At 41.2% G+C, this 15,872-nt stretch overlaps 3 protein-coding genes across 5 annotated transcripts in view; 2 read left to right on the top strand and 1 right to left on the bottom strand.

The window, feature by feature from the left end:
* Positions 1–15,872, bottom strand: part of LOC127600451 (heterogeneous nuclear ribonucleoprotein A0-like) — a 219,843-nt gene that overhangs the window by 56,075 nt on the left and 147,896 nt on the right. The gene's annotated exons all lie outside the window — the stretch shown is intronic.
* On the top strand, positions 1,334–8,046 carry spon2b (spondin 2b, extracellular matrix protein). Its single transcript, XM_052064917.1, has 6 exons — positions 1,334–1,648; positions 2,535–2,803; positions 3,960–4,183; positions 4,711–4,902; positions 5,514–5,700; positions 7,460–8,046. The coding sequence occupies exons 2-6, from the start codon at positions 2,560–2,562 to the stop codon at positions 7,639–7,641; spliced, it is 1,029 nt and encodes a 342-aa protein (XP_051920877.1). The 5' UTR covers positions 1,334–1,648; positions 2,535–2,559; the 3' UTR covers positions 7,642–8,046.
* On the top strand, positions 12,408–15,857 carry si:ch211-255i20.3 (transmembrane emp24 domain-containing protein 11). Its single transcript, XM_052065157.1, has 5 exons — positions 12,408–13,029; positions 13,164–13,255; positions 14,186–14,311; positions 14,391–14,537; positions 15,542–15,857. The coding sequence occupies exons 1-5, from the start codon at positions 12,900–12,902 to the stop codon at positions 15,689–15,691; spliced, it is 645 nt and encodes a 214-aa protein (XP_051921117.1). The 5' UTR covers positions 12,408–12,899; the 3' UTR covers positions 15,692–15,857.

Raw genomic sequence — 15,872 nt, 5'->3', positions numbered from 1 at the left:
TGCTGGTTAGACAACCACAAGCATGGCATCCAGACTTGGATATATATTTATTTATTTAAATGGAAAGGATGTAACCTGACCTGCACCATAGACAGCCTTTTGCCTTCGCCTGCGGTGGCTGATTATTTATTACGCAGCAGAGGCCTTGTCTTACACAGACTCAAAAAAACAGGCATCGTCAGTGATGGATTGATGGACCTTCCGTCAGTATTGACCCTGCGAAATGTTGAGAGTGACTCAGACTTGCCAGGATCGAAGCAAGAATATAACATTGAAATGTGGAGACGGCCTGGCAGCTATGTCACGGCTCCGCGTAGGTTCTCAAGAGCAATGATAAGCTTGCTTAAATACAATCCAGTGTAACAAAAACCATAGCGGCCTGGTAGTCCAGTGGTTAGCACGCCGACTTCACAGTGCAGAGGTACCGGGTTCAATTCCAGCTCCGGCCTCCCTGTATGGAGTTTGCATGTTCTCCCCGGGCCTGCGTGGGTTTTCTCCGGGTACTCCGGTTTCCTCCCACGTTCCAAAAACATGCATGGCAGGCTGATTGAACACACTAAATTGTCCCTAGGTGTAAGTGTGAGTGCGCATGGTTGTTCGTCACTGTGTGACCTCCGATTGGCTGGCAACCGGTTCAGGGTGTCCCCCGCCTACTGCCCGAAGACGGCTGGGATAGGCTCCAGCACCCCCCGCGACCCTAGTGAGGATCAAGCGTTTCGGAAAATGAATGAGTGAATGTAACAAAAACCATGCTTGGATACACACACAGACACAATGTTTTATTTTCCAAAATAAAATGAGCATCTCAAAAACTAAATGCAAATCTAAGTACGCACAGGCCCTGCACAGCACTGTAAAACTGCTAAAGTCTCATTGAATAACATACAGTAAAAATGGTTTGATTGTTTTGTTGACATTTTGACAACTGGAACACTTAGAAAGGTCAATTGTCATTTATGTTAAATTGACATCATGTGAGTAGGCAGACCGGAAGTCAGCACACTGGTTGCAAAAATGGTGCACTCGCTGAATTATTGGACTCCTATTGGCAACAAAAGTTCTAATGTAGGAATTGGACAGCACTTGAGACAAATCTATGGTAAACATATGAAATGATGACTCTCTATGCGGACAGACCTTGCTGGACCTGGAAAAGCACCACCAAAGTTGTCGGTCTCACTGTGCCGCCTCTCTTTTATTATAATGAATGATATATTGCAAATTATATCACAAAAATTGTAACAATTAGTGTTAGGCAACTTTGAAGCTTGAATAAGCAATGCTATCAATGTCTTGGCTAACGTTGGCTTGTGCACAGTGCACATCATAGGTGAGTGGTGTTGCTTGGGTCAGGGAGAACATAGTAGTTAACATAGATGTCTTTTGTGAAGCTGGCATAGGATCAGTTGACAAGAAGATAGGATGCAGTTAGTTTAGGGGTGGAAGAAAGGGGGTTTGAAAAAGGAGGGGTAAGAGGATGAGGTTGTCGGGAAGGAGGGGGGGGATGCTCCTGCAAAGCCATAAAAAGGGGAACTTGGACTTTGGAGCTTTGCAGTCACTTTTGCCGGCAGCCACAAACACTCCTCTCCATCCCCCTCCTCTCTCGCTTACTCAACCCTTCATTCATCAGGAACCCTCTGCAAATCCAGTGAGTATTACGCAACTGTTGTGTACATATACACTCACAAATGCATGCAGGTGGTATTTATTTATGACTGCAAGTAGCAGTAGAATTTGTGCCCACTAAATCAGGATATTAGCATTATTTTGGCAAGGACTTGCTGTCATGTAACAATGTGATCTGTGTGAAAGGTTGTTGAAGGTGCTTGAAATGTCTGTTCACTGATCAATGTATTTTGAGCAACATCACAATGTGTGGACAAAAAAAATACCCACTGCATTAATTTATGGGATTGAATATGGCAGTTGTACATGCATAATTATGATTACTATATATACATAGTTTGTGTAGTGTGGATTGGGCATTTATAGATAATGCGCAGACTGAAGTGGATGTCAACAGCAATAAGACTAGTCAGCAGCGCTATGTGCAATATAAAAAAAACGTCTATCAACAGTCTATAGATATGCAATTGAAAACGGAACATTAGTACATGGATATAATATTGAAAATGCAGAAGTGAATGTGACCAGCAGTAAAAATAGTCAGTAGCATTGTTTGGAGCAAAATATATCTACGTACAGTATCCGAGTAGACAGATACTCCACATGAGAACGTGAACATCAACAGCAGCAAGATAAGTAAGCAGTGTTGTATATAGCAAAAAAACAAAAACAACAAAAAAAACAGTATATAGTGTATATATATGCAGTTGCGAATGAAATATTATCCATACTGTGAGTAACTGCGTGTATACTACCGGTAAGTATGTTTTTTTTGGTGTGTTTTTTATATGAACAGAAGCAAGAATAGGAATTTTACACAGGAAAAAACTTATATGTATCAATTGTCATATGGACATATTTTTGGGACTGTCCATTTCCATTAAGACTCATCTTTTTGTTTTCCTTAGTCTCCTTTCCCACTTCTCCCACCACATGATTATGGACGCCTCGACAAGTATCTCCTCCCCCAGCAATGCCCTCCTCCACCTCGTGGTGGTCACGGCGCTGATGCTGAACCACGGCGTCCATCCGATGCCTGTGCCGACAGACGTCCCCATGTGTACCGCCTCAGAAACAGCCCAGTACAGCTTGACTTTTAGCGGCAAATGGACACAGGCGGCATTCCCAAAACAGTATCCCATCTACCGCCCGCCTGCACAATGGTCCAACCTTGTTGGTGAGTTCACTCATGATGACGAACTAAGGTGCATTGCAATAGCACAATCTTATAGACCAACAGCAACGTAAGGACTTTACACTACCTTTGGAGAGACTGCTTAAAAATTCAGTCACTGAAGCCAGTTTCGCTTAGCAACACATAATTTGGTGGCTATGTCAGTCCTGACTACACTCACCAAAAAGTCTCAAGAAGCCTTGCCCATCAATACACATGATGTCTCCCATTTTGTTTTGAAGCAGGCATTGTAGAGTCACCATTTTCAGGGTGAGATGGAAAAGCGATGTAGTAAAAAAAATTTGGATTGACGCACAATAAAACATGGAAAACTTCATAGAATCCCCTCAAAATTATGAGTCTGAAGCCAATTTTACCGAGCAACATGAAATTTGGTCAGTGTTGCTCTCATGAGTCGATCCCCAAGAAAGTCTCGAGAAGCCACGCCTAAAGACAAAACAAGTCTGCTATTCGGTTTTCCTATTTCCAGGTATCCTCCAAAGCAAACTTTCTAGAGATTTTGAGTGATTGCTACAACATTATAAGCACATATACCAGACAAACGCGTGATACAAAAAGATTTTGCGTTTTTGCCTTTGCCTGTGGGGTGTGGCTTGGTGGTGAAATTTGACAACTTGCAATTTAAAAAAAAAAAAAGAAAGGTCTACTTCCTTCTCTGTGTAAATGCTTCATACCCATATAAAGTCCATTATTTGCAACTAGATGAGAGGTCAATGAGCCTTATAAACAACCATGACAGCCATTGCGCCTAAGACCCCATAGCTGACAGTAATTAAGTGGAATGGTAAAACCCTCATGAAATATTTGGACTGGTTGAGTGACAGAACCAAATGAGTTCAATGCTGCTTGGTCATTACTCACAAAGCAGGCGAGGGCAAGCTCAATTAACAAGTGAAAAAAAGAAAACAGCCATATGAGAAAAATCACATCATACCGAAGTGTTGTAATGAGCATCGGATCGCTGAGAGATATGGAAAAAACATATGAATTCCTGAACCTGATACCCCGAAAAGTATTAGCTTAACAGGGATGTAAGTAAATTGGATATAAAGTTATAAAGCTATAAAGAGACTAATTACAATGCCTCTGTATTAAATACACCACGGTGATCCCCCGTCTTTCCTCCTTCTGCCCTTAGGTGTGACCCACAGCTCCGACTACCACATGTGGCAGCGTAATGGCTTTGCCAGCAATGGAGTGAGGGAGTTCACGGAGAAAGGCGAAGCTTGGACGCTCATGAAGGAAGTGGAGCAGGCTGGGGAACAGATTCAGAGCGTTTATGGCATCTTCTCAGCTCCTGCGGTCATAGGAGGCACCGGCCAGAGCAACACTGTGGTTGAGGTCTTTGCCAGACACTCCTTTGTGAGTTGCTCACATATCTTGTTTGACAAAAACGCGGTTGGGGCTTTGATCAAACCCTGGCAGAGGTCAGTCAGCGCCCTGGACAAGCCTGTCGTTCTCTGATGGTTTTTTACACTCAATGAAGGCCCATGTAAAGAGGGGCAGAGGCAAGTGGAGCATGTATGACCTCAATGCAGCTGCCATACATCAGGAACCCACTCATGAGGACAGCTTTACTACTTCTCAGACAAGAAATACTGAACAGAATGAGGGAGAGGGTCCTTAAAACAGTGGCTTTACCGTTTTCAGCTGCTGCATCTGTCAGGAACATTTATGACTTGACACGTTACGCAAAGCTCTGCAAGAGACGACGGGGGTTGAACTTGCAGCGTGGTCATATAGTTGGAGGGATGTGTCTTTGAAGTTACAATGTATGCAGTCTTAACCAATGTAAGGCTTCGGTGTTGTAGTCAGTGACTTATCTTATAAATGGATTGCATGTATAGCTTTGAAGAAGATGATTAGACTATCTCTTGTCAATTCCCCAGCTGTCGTTTATCGTGCGGCTTGTTCCGAGCCCCGACTGGTTCGTGGGAGCAGATAGCGTGGACCTGTGCAATGGCGACCAATGGAAAGACAGCGTGTCCCTGGAGCTCTTCCCTTATGACGCTGGGACCGACAGCGGCTTCACGTTCTCCTCGCCCAACTTCGAGACTATGCCGCAAGACAAAATCACCCAGGTAGGACATTCAGCAACCTAATGAACGTAAAATAGACATTCATGGTGCTGGCATTTCAGATGGACCGTAGGTCTTTAGCAGTTGGTGCAAAGGACCTCTTTGACATTATTCATCTTAGGGCATTTTGAGGGATTTCCCTTACTCAAAACATTATTGCAGGCTTTTTCAGCCTGGTGAAACTGTGGTCAGGTTCTTGAAAATTCAACGCCATAGCGCTAGCATCACTTAGAAACACGACATTTAGTAGGCATGCCTAATTGTGAGTTGAATCATCCAAAGTCATTTTGACGATTGCCGATAAACCTTTCCGAGTCAGTTTCACTATGCGACATGAGATTTGGTAGGCATGTCTATCATGAATAAACCCACAAGAAAGCGTATCATATTGGTTTAAAACGGACATTTTGGGGTCATTTTGTACTGTCCAAGGGTCCTTCAAAGATCTTGCCCAATTGCCACCAAATTTCAACTGTGCGGACTAAACAGACGGGCGACGCTCCGTTGAACACGAACGCAGCTCTCTCTCTTGAGCAAATTTCTTAATCTGTCTGTTGCAATTAAGAATGTCTTTATTCATCCAAAAATCATTTCCTGCCTCTTTCCATTCGTAGATAACCTCATCCTTCCCCAGCCACCCCGCTAACTCCTTCTACTACCCCCGCCTCAAGCACCTCCCACCCATCGCCAAGGTAACGCTGACCAAGATAAGGAAGACCAATCAGATCAATAGCCTTCCAGTGAAGCCCACCGAGTCCAACCTGCTGCTGATGGGGAATGAGATTGAGAACAACCTCATAAGTAAGTCAGAGGAGTAACTAGTAACGCCTGGGCGTAGATTAGCATTTTTAGTCAAGTACTATTACAAGCAAATTAGGTATTTACCCTTTCAGGGACAGCGGTTACTATAGTGGACAAATTATCATATTATCGGGTTACAGGGTGAACAAAAGGGTTCAAGAATAAAATTACTGATTAAATAGTATGTGTGCTCGAAACAAATGTACAGATATAAAACAAATTTTTTGAGTGTGAGTCCATGTCGGATATAACCAATCAGCCATTAAACAACTCGTATGCAAAAAACGAAGAAAAAAAAAGCATGTGATGAGTCTTTGTGATTTCAATTTTAATCAAACTGACTACAACTACTGACTAGTTGGCAACAACCCAAACATTGACTAACCACCAAAAGAGCGTATCAACAAGTCTATGCCGCATGTACAAACTAACATGTTCTGCATGCATTAGGGTCAGCACTTAATTTCAAAGAGGAGCAGAAAGAAGGGAAAAAGGCACATCTGGAATCTTGCGGAAGAGAGGTGATTTAAAAGAACGACAGCGACAATATAGGTCAGCCACCCAAATGGGAGGCGGACGCTTATATTTCCACAAGAACACTATTAATGAGGTGAAGCTTCATTCTGTCGCGTTGAGTCATAGACATAGTTGCTGTTTGCGAATCCCTGTTGCACGGATTAAGAGTGAGCCAAAGCAGGAAGCTTAGAAAAATACAGCTCTTTTTACAAGTTAAGACAACCACACGGCGGTCCTGTTGATGTTGGATGGGAGGGCAATGGGAATGATTTATCTTTCGGCCCAACAATCAGGGACGTTTTCAAGAGTTGAAGAATCAAGTAAAATTATTGGGTTTGAAACATAAAAATATTGTCAGAGCAGTCTCAATTGACAAAGACCCGCCCAATAAATCTGACAACACCATCATATGAAAAGCAGACCAGTAGTTTCTGGTGTCAATGAAAACATCTTTGCTAAGTATTGCTGCTCTAACGCTGGGTTGCTGAATAACTGATTTAACACTGAGACCTGATAAGAGTCTCTGTGGTCATGTCAACAAACGGTCAGAACAGTATTTTTTTTTTCTGTTCTTGCAAACAGTCCCCAAGGTCTCATCCATAGTTTTGTCATTCACTTATCCCTCAATATTCCCAAAGAGTAAAAAAAGATTACATTCATGACTGATTCACAATCACCTTCTTGAACTTGTTTCTGTGTAATATATTCACAGATGTACCAATTTAGGCCAAAATTGACTGACGGTATTTCATTCTTTAGCCCACTAATGTCTTCCCTGTATCCTTAATGGACCTGCAATATGAAGCCGGATCAGCCTTGAGGCAATCTTCCAGCAGGCCATCCATCCTTCTGTGCTGTCTCCATGCCTCGCCCCTCCTTCTGTTTTTCTACTTTCAGATGAAACAAATGTGTACTCTTTTTCTCACTTAATAGGCTGCCCGATGCATTCCCTTGCTTTTCAACTTTATTCTTGAAAGATACACACTAAAATGTACATGTTTGCACACTCAAATGTGAGTCTGGTTCTGAAAGAAGCACCGGGGGGTTGTTGCTTGGTGCTCACACTTTCATGATCCCACCTGCCTCACTGGAAAAACAAAACTAAATCCATGGAACGTGGTTAACACTCCATGTACATTATTTTTAACCCAAATATAAAGAAGTGCAGTAAGTTACAATTACATGTCTCATCTTTAAAGTACCATAGCCTTGAAATTACATGAGAATAAATTGTGCAATGCAGAAACGCCGCTGGACTGCGAGGTGTCACCATGGTCTCCCTGGGGCTTGTGTAAGGGCAAGTGCGGAGACGCGGTGGGCCTGCAGTACCGCACGCGCTACGTCCTTATGCACCACGCCAACAACGGAGCACTCTGTCCCCTGCTGGAGGAGGAGCGGAAGTGCGTGCTGGACAACTGCTTATGACTAGGCCTGGAAACTAGGCAGGAGAAGAAGAAGTGGAGGGATGATGCAGGAAAGAAGGACCGGAAGAAGCGGCGAGGGCGAAAAAGACGTCGTAGGAGATACAACATCAAACGGTCTGCGATTTATTTACTTGCGTCGTGAAATGGACCTGCTCCTTAGTGTGAAAATAAGCTTCAAATAAGTCCTAATGATGGATCTGAGATTATATGAGAAGTGTATTATGGTATCATCACCATGAAACATTGATTCAATGTGCAGGTGATCACAAAGTGGATCGAGGATAAATCGAAGAAGAACAAAAGAATGTATTTATTTTCACGTCCAAATATGAACATAATCATTTTTATTCTTTTTTGTAACACTTTTTAGGTACTGGTTTCATGCAGAAAATATTTTTGTACAAAACAACATGACAAATATAAAAAATATATATATTTGTATTGTCAATAAAATTGTGTTGATACAATGGTGTTTTCTTTTACATAACCCCCTCATGCACAAAAAAAAACGTTAGTATTTAAGAATTGAAATTTAAAACTACATTTTGTTATGGTTCACTGATGCTTTATGTTTGATGATGGGGGTAAAAAAAGAAATGAAACAGAACAGAACAGTCGATGTCCACCATAGTCCTATTGGCTAACATTCCATCCATCCTCAGCTTACGGGTGTGCTGGAGCCGATCCCAGTCAGCCCATATTCGGGCAGTAGGCAGGGGACACCCTGAACTGGTTGCCAGCCAATGGCAGGGCACACACAGACAAACAAACATTCACACTTACAATCACACCGAGGCATAATTTAGAGTGTTCCATTAACCTGCCACGCATGTTTTTGGAACGTGGGTGGAAATCGGAGTACCCATAGAAATCCCAGGCAAGCACGGGGAGAACATGCAAACTTCACACAGGAAGGCCAGAGCCGGAATCTAACACGTGGCATCTGCACTGTGAAGCGGACATAGGAACCAGTCAACCACCATGCTGCTAGGGTTCATATAATATTTAAGAATTTAAATTTCGTTAATCGACCTAAGACCTAATCATTTGTTTGATAGTTTGTATTCCGTGCCTTTGCCTGTCTGTATTTCTGTCCTTGTAAACTGAATCTTGCAGGTTCTAAGCAAACTGCGATATGAGTAAGGTTTGATGGATTAAAACATCCCAGTACCAGCAGTGTTGGGATTCGAATCGACTCAACGTGCTTTTGAGGTGTTTAACAACCACACGCGTTGACCGCAGTTTAAAATAAACATACGAGGAGCATGAATAAGCCTTGGACATATGCAACCATAAACTAGGCAAAGCTACTCACCAACCTTCAAACAAATCATCAACCCTGCGAGCCTTGAAATCACACTCTATGCGACTGCACATCTAAGAAAGTTTTAGGTAATCTAATTTAATGTCCAAAGGAGACACACTTGTGACTGTGACAGAGAAATCTGTCTTATTTCCTGAATTATACCATTTTCAATATGTAAAACAGACACAAACGTGCATGCGCTTTGACTCTCAAATCACTGGAAGAGAAAGATTGAATAGCAATAGCACACATCTGCTGGCTTTGACTGATGACAGACGGGGAAATAAGTGAAAGACACAATAAGCAGACGCTGGAGGAGAGCGGATACGATTTCCAGCTCTCTAACTTGAACGTTTACACTGCTTAGAAATGTCATTCGCTAATGTCAAAAGGATCGGTATCCCATCGTGTTCAGTTACTCATCACAGGCACGTTTACCTTTTGAACAAATACAGCTCATGGATATGGTGGCTAGAGATAGCAGTACGTCAAACTTGTAAACTCATTTGAAACTGCACCAGCCAAACGAGAATAAGTGGAGGGCCGTCCCAAAAATAAGTGTAGTGACAGTGTTTTTCATTTGTTTGTTGAACATTTATGGCATCAACGTGTTTTTCAAACACATATTTAATGTATATGACTTTACTAGCGATATGACACATGTTAGCATAAATTAGTGCAGCCTTTCATAACGTTTTGTTTGCCAATGCGTATATTTTACCTCCGAAAATTCTCATGGTAAACCACCAAATGAAAATGGCACAAAAAGTAGTATATATTAAAACAATGATGATTCTGTTTCAATGTACTCACAAAGTGATTTGCACTGTATGAAATCTGTGGCTGTTGGGTCACTACTACTATGTATTTTCAGATAAATCATGGGTGGGTTTTTTTTCATAGTTTGGATGGTTCTGTGACTTAATGATCCTAATAAAGATCATGTATGTAAAATTGCATTACTTCCCATAGCACGCCTGATGATGTCTCACAAAATGGCTGAGAATCCTTGCCTTCTAGCCAAATACAAACATAACTGTGATCTTAGACCCAAGGTCCACACCAAACCTTAATTTTTGCCATACAGTACTATTATCAGAGATGGGCACATGACCCTATTGTGCCCATCCGACCTCTGTCCTTCACCTGGGTACCCTTCCGTCATTGTCCCCCTATCCTTATTCATACAATACTCATCCTCTGTCCCTCCTCCTCCTTTTAAAGTCCCCCCCCCCCAACTCCCTCCGGTTACCAGAGACCGGTCTTAAAGGGAGCACATGAAATGCATGATTGTCTGATGTTATAGGAGCTCAGTTTTACGATATTTCCCGAATTTATGGCTAATATTAAAGCCACTTGCAATATGACGCATGGGATGACATATTGCTTTGATCCAGTTCAACAATTGTCTGTTACAGAATTGAAAAGGAAAAGGAAAATAATATTTATATGCATTTTAGATTTCCAAAGACTTTATGGCTCCCATGGGATCTTGTATAAAATGGTTCCAATGCCTCTTTAGTTGCCGACACTGATGTAATACTGAATGTGCTTTCTCACTTGTTTTACAGTGATGCAACATGACAGTCTAAACTCGTAATGTAGGAATCAAAATGTCGCCTCGTGTGCCAAAACTGCAATCTATTAATTAATGCTTAAAATGATCGCCCAAGTTAGGGATTTTGGAGTGTTTTCCTCTTCATTAAGGCACTCACTACAAAGCTTGTCACTTCACATCAGAAATGCGTCATCCATAAAATACAAAACACACCCAGCTGGAGGAGCTGGAGGAGCGATTGTATCTTTTACCACATAACACAATGGCACAATGTGCACGACTCGCATGCAAACATTGACATATTCATCGCGTAGACGCTTGCCTACCAAATTTAATTTCAGTAACGCCGTGATTGGTTGTTGCGGATAAGACTGGCCATCAATCAAATGAAAATGACATCACTGTCTCTTTTTGTTTTTAATGTATCATTGATAAGCGACTCAACATTAGAACTTCACAACACAATGATAGCTAACACGATAAAATAAAATAATTTAAAAAACTTTACTTTTAGAAATCCGTGCCTCGAAATGGCATCAGCATCATGATGGGTGGGCACTGAGAGGCACACAACACAGCCAACTTTCTTAACCGGCTGGATTGATCGTTATTGAAATGGGTGTCCGTAGGTACTTTGTTATGTTCTCTAGCTGTACACCAGGTGGCAATGTTGCTTTAAAATTTCTGTTGAGATGAAAAAGGTGCTATTTAATAGCCTGTTAAGAAAATACAGTGTTTCGGCTCCACTCTGGCCTTGTTTATTTGCCTTCCAACACCACATACTTTTTGTGACGATTAAAGGGATGGATGAAAACCCACTTCCGTCCTTACTTAGTCCTTCCTTTTGAGAAAATCTTCTCGTCCTCCGTCCCAAAAATGGGCGTCTGTCGGATGGACGGACCCTTCCTTCCCGGAATGCCCATCTCTGACTATTGCCAGTACAATTGAAGTTATCTCTATCAACTGTGGCTGCTTTCCCAGCATACAAAGGTCATTTTGACCGTGCTCATTGGATCGACCCATACCTAGAACAGCACGGAAAGTCCAAGTAACTCAGTGATGATCCAAAACGGAGAATTGTATACAAACTCAAGTTGGTAACGTTTTTTGAGTCATTTGTAAACCAACAGTAGATGCTGAGATCATCAGTTCAAACAATTCTAAAAATGTACAAGCTATTCTGATTCTTGAATTAAAAGCCTTTGATTAATTCAACAGTCATTCCCACGATGAGCGCATGTGTGTGACCGCAACTGCACTGAATGGATTTTGACACATGTACGATCAATGGTTTCGGATTTTGGAAATGACAGATTTACTCTACTTACATCAAGTAACTCTGGCTGCCAAAAAGAATATTGATTCGGCATTCACATCAAGGCGTGGGAGGATATGGAGATGTGATACTTTTGAATGCGAGGGGACGATGACAACTTTAACAGATGCTCTCTTTGAGAAGAGAGTCTATTCTCTGCGGACATGTGGGTCTTAACATTATAAATGACCTCATGTAAGGCAAGTATGCTGATGTCAGTAAGGTAACCTGAATAGTGTGGTTTATATTCATGCTATTCCCTAAATCTGAGATGTATTTGTCAAACTTGAAAGAATGGACGGGGTGGGTGGGTGTTCGGGGAGTGGGAGGTTGGTTTAATGAGTAATTTTATCATTTGTATCCGCAGAGTTTGAAGGGCAGCACATGTAAATTGTGCACCTGACAAGCTTTTTATGAAGCTGAATATGTCTTGACCACGGAGCTGGATGATTATGGAAAATAAATAAGAATGACAATCGCTTCAATTGATCCTGAAATCATGACTAACAAACATGACTACTGTATTCATTGATTTCAAAACACTGTACTTATTCAAATACCAAAAACTCAAATAACTTGTAAAAACCACACCCATACATGTTGACTGACTAATAAGATATAATTGTGAACAAGTATATTAATGAAATTATGAACATTGGAGTTTTTTGGCCCAATGTACATGAAATGTACAGTATATGGAAACAGCAAAAAATATACATGTACCATACATAAAAATGGACTATTGACATTACTTGGGATTTAGGCACTTACACCTCCAATGTAAATCCAACATTAAATAGAGAAAGTTTAATCATTGATTTTACATGTGAACATTTTGGTATTTTCTTCCTGTCTGGAGACAACAGGATCATGACGAAACTTTGGTAAGCTGCAATTGGCTGCCAAGTTTACCAGTCACACCACTTAACTAATATCTTTTCACACAAAGCAGCACCTGCGACTTTCTCACACTCGGCAGCCTCCAGCGTATGCACGCTGTGGACTTTGGAAAACCCATTTGGCATTTGCAGACCTGTTCTGTTGGATCCACCCAACCAAATTAGTTTCATAGGCCTGAGCATGAGGCTGCAATGGGCCGGCTTTTTCCTGGAGGCTTACCTGATGTTGGCGGCCGCCATGTATTTTGATCTGGGCGAGCTGGAGGAGCGATGCATCATCGAGGAGATTCCCGAGGGCATGCTGGTGACGGGTGAGTTCTGGAGAGAGGTAATGAATGACCCAAAAACAATGGACAGAGGACCTCAGAAAAACAAATTAATGTGTCTTGTAAAATGCGATGACTTATGGCACGAGACTAAACGAGCGTATTGCTTTCCCCCTCAGGACATTTCCTGGTGCAGCCCTGGGACTTGAAGTCCTCCACGCACTCACCTCACCTTGGCGTTACTGTGACGGTCCGAGACCCCAACCATGAGGTACGGTAGAGGAAATTATTGCAATAAATAAGCAGCGACATGAAAAAAAAGTTGCCCCATGCCTGATTTCAGATTTTTTTTTCTTAATCTAGCATAAATGTTTCAGATCATCACAGCAATTTCCATTCCTCATAAAGACAACACAAGTAAATATATGTGAAAAAGTAATTGTCAAACCACGAAACAAAAATGTTACATAATATTATGCGTGGCTGATAATGGAAATACTGTAAATATTAAATGAAATGTATTAAGTACAAATATAGTTCATCCAAATTGAGAAGAATTTTCTGTATGACACTCAAGTACTAAAATATTTGAAAGCTGCAGCCCAATATTCGACCTCACCGTCATATTGTCATATTTTTATTGTTTAATAAAACCCTTGCTTCAGGTCCCCGGGATTAAGCGGCAACAATTGCTCTTCAAATTAAGTCAATTGCTCCTGAAATGAAGTTGTTGATTAACAAAATTTCTCAAGAAAAAAAGTTGTTTCGATCCTTGTAACTATATATGATCATAACAGTGCTAAAACCAATTATTTGCTGGCCCAAGACTTACGTACAGTATTGAGTACAGGTATATACAAAATGTTCAGTAGTGTTAAAAAATGTCAGGTGTTTTTTGTTAAATTGTTTAAAAATGTTTCCAATTTTTATCAGAATTATTCAATGAGTATGCTTCTAATTTTCCTCAATTAATACAAATACAAATTTACTGAAGTTGTTCATCTGTCAGAGATGATCAGCAAGGTGTTGTTTTTCAGTTTTTCTCATTGTATCCTTTCAGTGTCTGTATCAAGGTATTATAAATACAGGCATTGTACAGGTATCTAAGTCAAACTATTGGTATCATGACAACACTCATGAAAAGTATTATAGAACAATTCAAATGTGTCAGTATTTCTGCTTTCACTCCTCATAATGTTAGATTTTGATGAGCAAGCGCTACGGCATCTTTGCAAAATTCACCTTCACGGCGCACGCGTCTGGTCAGCACTTTCTCTGCTTCCAAACCAACTCCACTAGTTTCTCCGTCTTTGCTGGAGAACGTTTGGTAAGACCTGCAAACACATATCAGGCTTCGTTTGTATTTATTTACTTTTTAATAATCAGATTCTTCTTTTGTTTGGCAGAAGTTACATTTGGATGTTCAGATTGGTGAGCATGTGATGAATCCGAAAGCCGACGGAACCAAGGACAACCTGAAGATCCTGGAATACAGCCTGCAACATCTCATTGATCAGATGGTGTATATCACCAAGCAGCAGGATTACCAGCGGGTAAGACTGGGTGATATGGCCTTAAAATAAAATTTCAGATTTTTCAAAAAACAAAAAGACTTATTTTACTGTTTTACAGGAATTAATTCCCCCCCCCCCCTTGCTTATAATAAAGGTAAAAAGACAATTTGATTCAAAACAAGTTTTGCGTTTTGTTGTTTTATCCCCCTGATGGGATATGCTTCATTTTTCCTAAATACCAGACGGGCTTTGAAACTGTTTGTTTTATCCAGCATTCTTTTCTCCCTGAAATTTCCACCCCAAAAAAACACATTTTAGTCTTTACAAGTTTTGTTTTTTTGGTTGTTTTTTTTTTTGCACAAAGAGAAACCCTCAATAAATGATCATTTTAAATGTACCATTTATTATCAACACCGCTTATCCGGAAAAGGGCCTCGGGAACCTATCCTAGCTGACTTCAGGCAGAAGGCAGACTATACCCTGAGCTGGTCGTCAGTCAGTCACATGGTACATGTAGAGACAAAAGACCATTCACACCCACATCCACACCTTCGCTGAGTGGGAACCGAGCCCACGCTGCCCACACACGAGTCCGGCGAGCGCACCACTACACCATCAGCAACTTGTTTCAAAACTGAACATTATAAATCGCCGTGATGTTGTGATCTTGACCAATGTTCAGTGCCACTGGCTGGGATTACGTTTGACAAGACTCCTTTCTTTGCTATTTTGAAAACATTGTCATATGTATTTTGCTCTTTTACATCTTAGCAGGAATGAAAGTCGCAAATCACTTAAAAACAATAAAAATGTCACTTACAATGATTGGAAAAGACACAAAATATATTGACCAAATTGGTAGTTGGCAACACTGCTTTTGTAAAGTAATTCCTCTCTGCTCATAGCCGTGTTGTTCTGCCGGCAGTGTAGACGAGTTGGGAAACATTTTAACGATAGAAATAAATAAATAAATACATATGTCCCAATCTTCTATTTAACATTACAAAATAGTTGATAATGTAAGATGTTATTGTTGCCAACAGGAAAAGGAGGAGGCCTTCCGGCATATCAGTGAGGACACACACAGTACCGTGCTGTGGTGGGCCTTGGTGCAGACCTTTCTCCTGCTTTCGGTCGGTTTCTGGCAGATGAAGCGGCTCAAAGATTTCTTTATCGCCAAGAAGCTCGTCTGATCACCACTTGCCAATCACGGGAACATCACTTGTTGTCATTTAGTTCTAGTACATTAAGGCCATGATGATTTGTTTTGTATTTAGAACTCTCATTGACAGTTGTATTATCACTTGTGAGGCAGCATTTCATCACCAAACCACAAAAATAAACACGTCAATCAGTGTAGTGGTGTAGCCCGTG

The sequence above is a fragment of the Hippocampus zosterae genome, chromosome 1 (assembly GCF_025434085.1).
Source record: "Hippocampus zosterae strain Florida chromosome 1, ASM2543408v3, whole genome shotgun sequence".
Lineage (NCBI taxonomy): Eukaryota > Metazoa > Chordata > Actinopteri > Syngnathiformes > Syngnathidae > Hippocampus > Hippocampus zosterae.
The sequence above is the reverse complement of the archived record's forward strand: the minus strand, read 5'-3'. Positions and strand labels throughout refer to the sequence as shown.

Excerpts from the sequence above, each read along its gene's own strand:
- si:ch211-255i20.3 (XM_052065157.1), top strand. The coding sequence starts at position 12,900 with ATGAGGCTGCAATGGGCCGGCTTTTTCCTGGAGGCTTACCTGATGTTG. Across the intron at positions 13,256-14,185 it reads TCCGAGACCCCAACCATGAG|ATTTTGATGAGCAAGCGCTA; the intron begins GTACGGTAGAGG and ends TCATAATGTTAG. Across the intron at positions 14,312-14,390 it reads TCTTTGCTGGAGAACGTTTG|AAGTTACATTTGGATGTTCA; the intron begins GTAAGACCTGCA and ends TTTGTTTGGCAG.
- spon2b (XM_052064917.1), top strand. The coding sequence starts at position 2,560 with ATGATTATGGACGCCTCGACAAGTATCTCCTCCCCCAGCAATGCCCTC. Across the intron at positions 4,184-4,710 it reads TCTTTGCCAGACACTCCTTT|CTGTCGTTTATCGTGCGGCT; the intron begins GTGAGTTGCTCA and ends TCAATTCCCCAG. Across the intron at positions 4,903-5,513 it reads CGCAAGACAAAATCACCCAG|ATAACCTCATCCTTCCCCAG; the intron begins GTAGGACATTCA and ends TTCCATTCGTAG.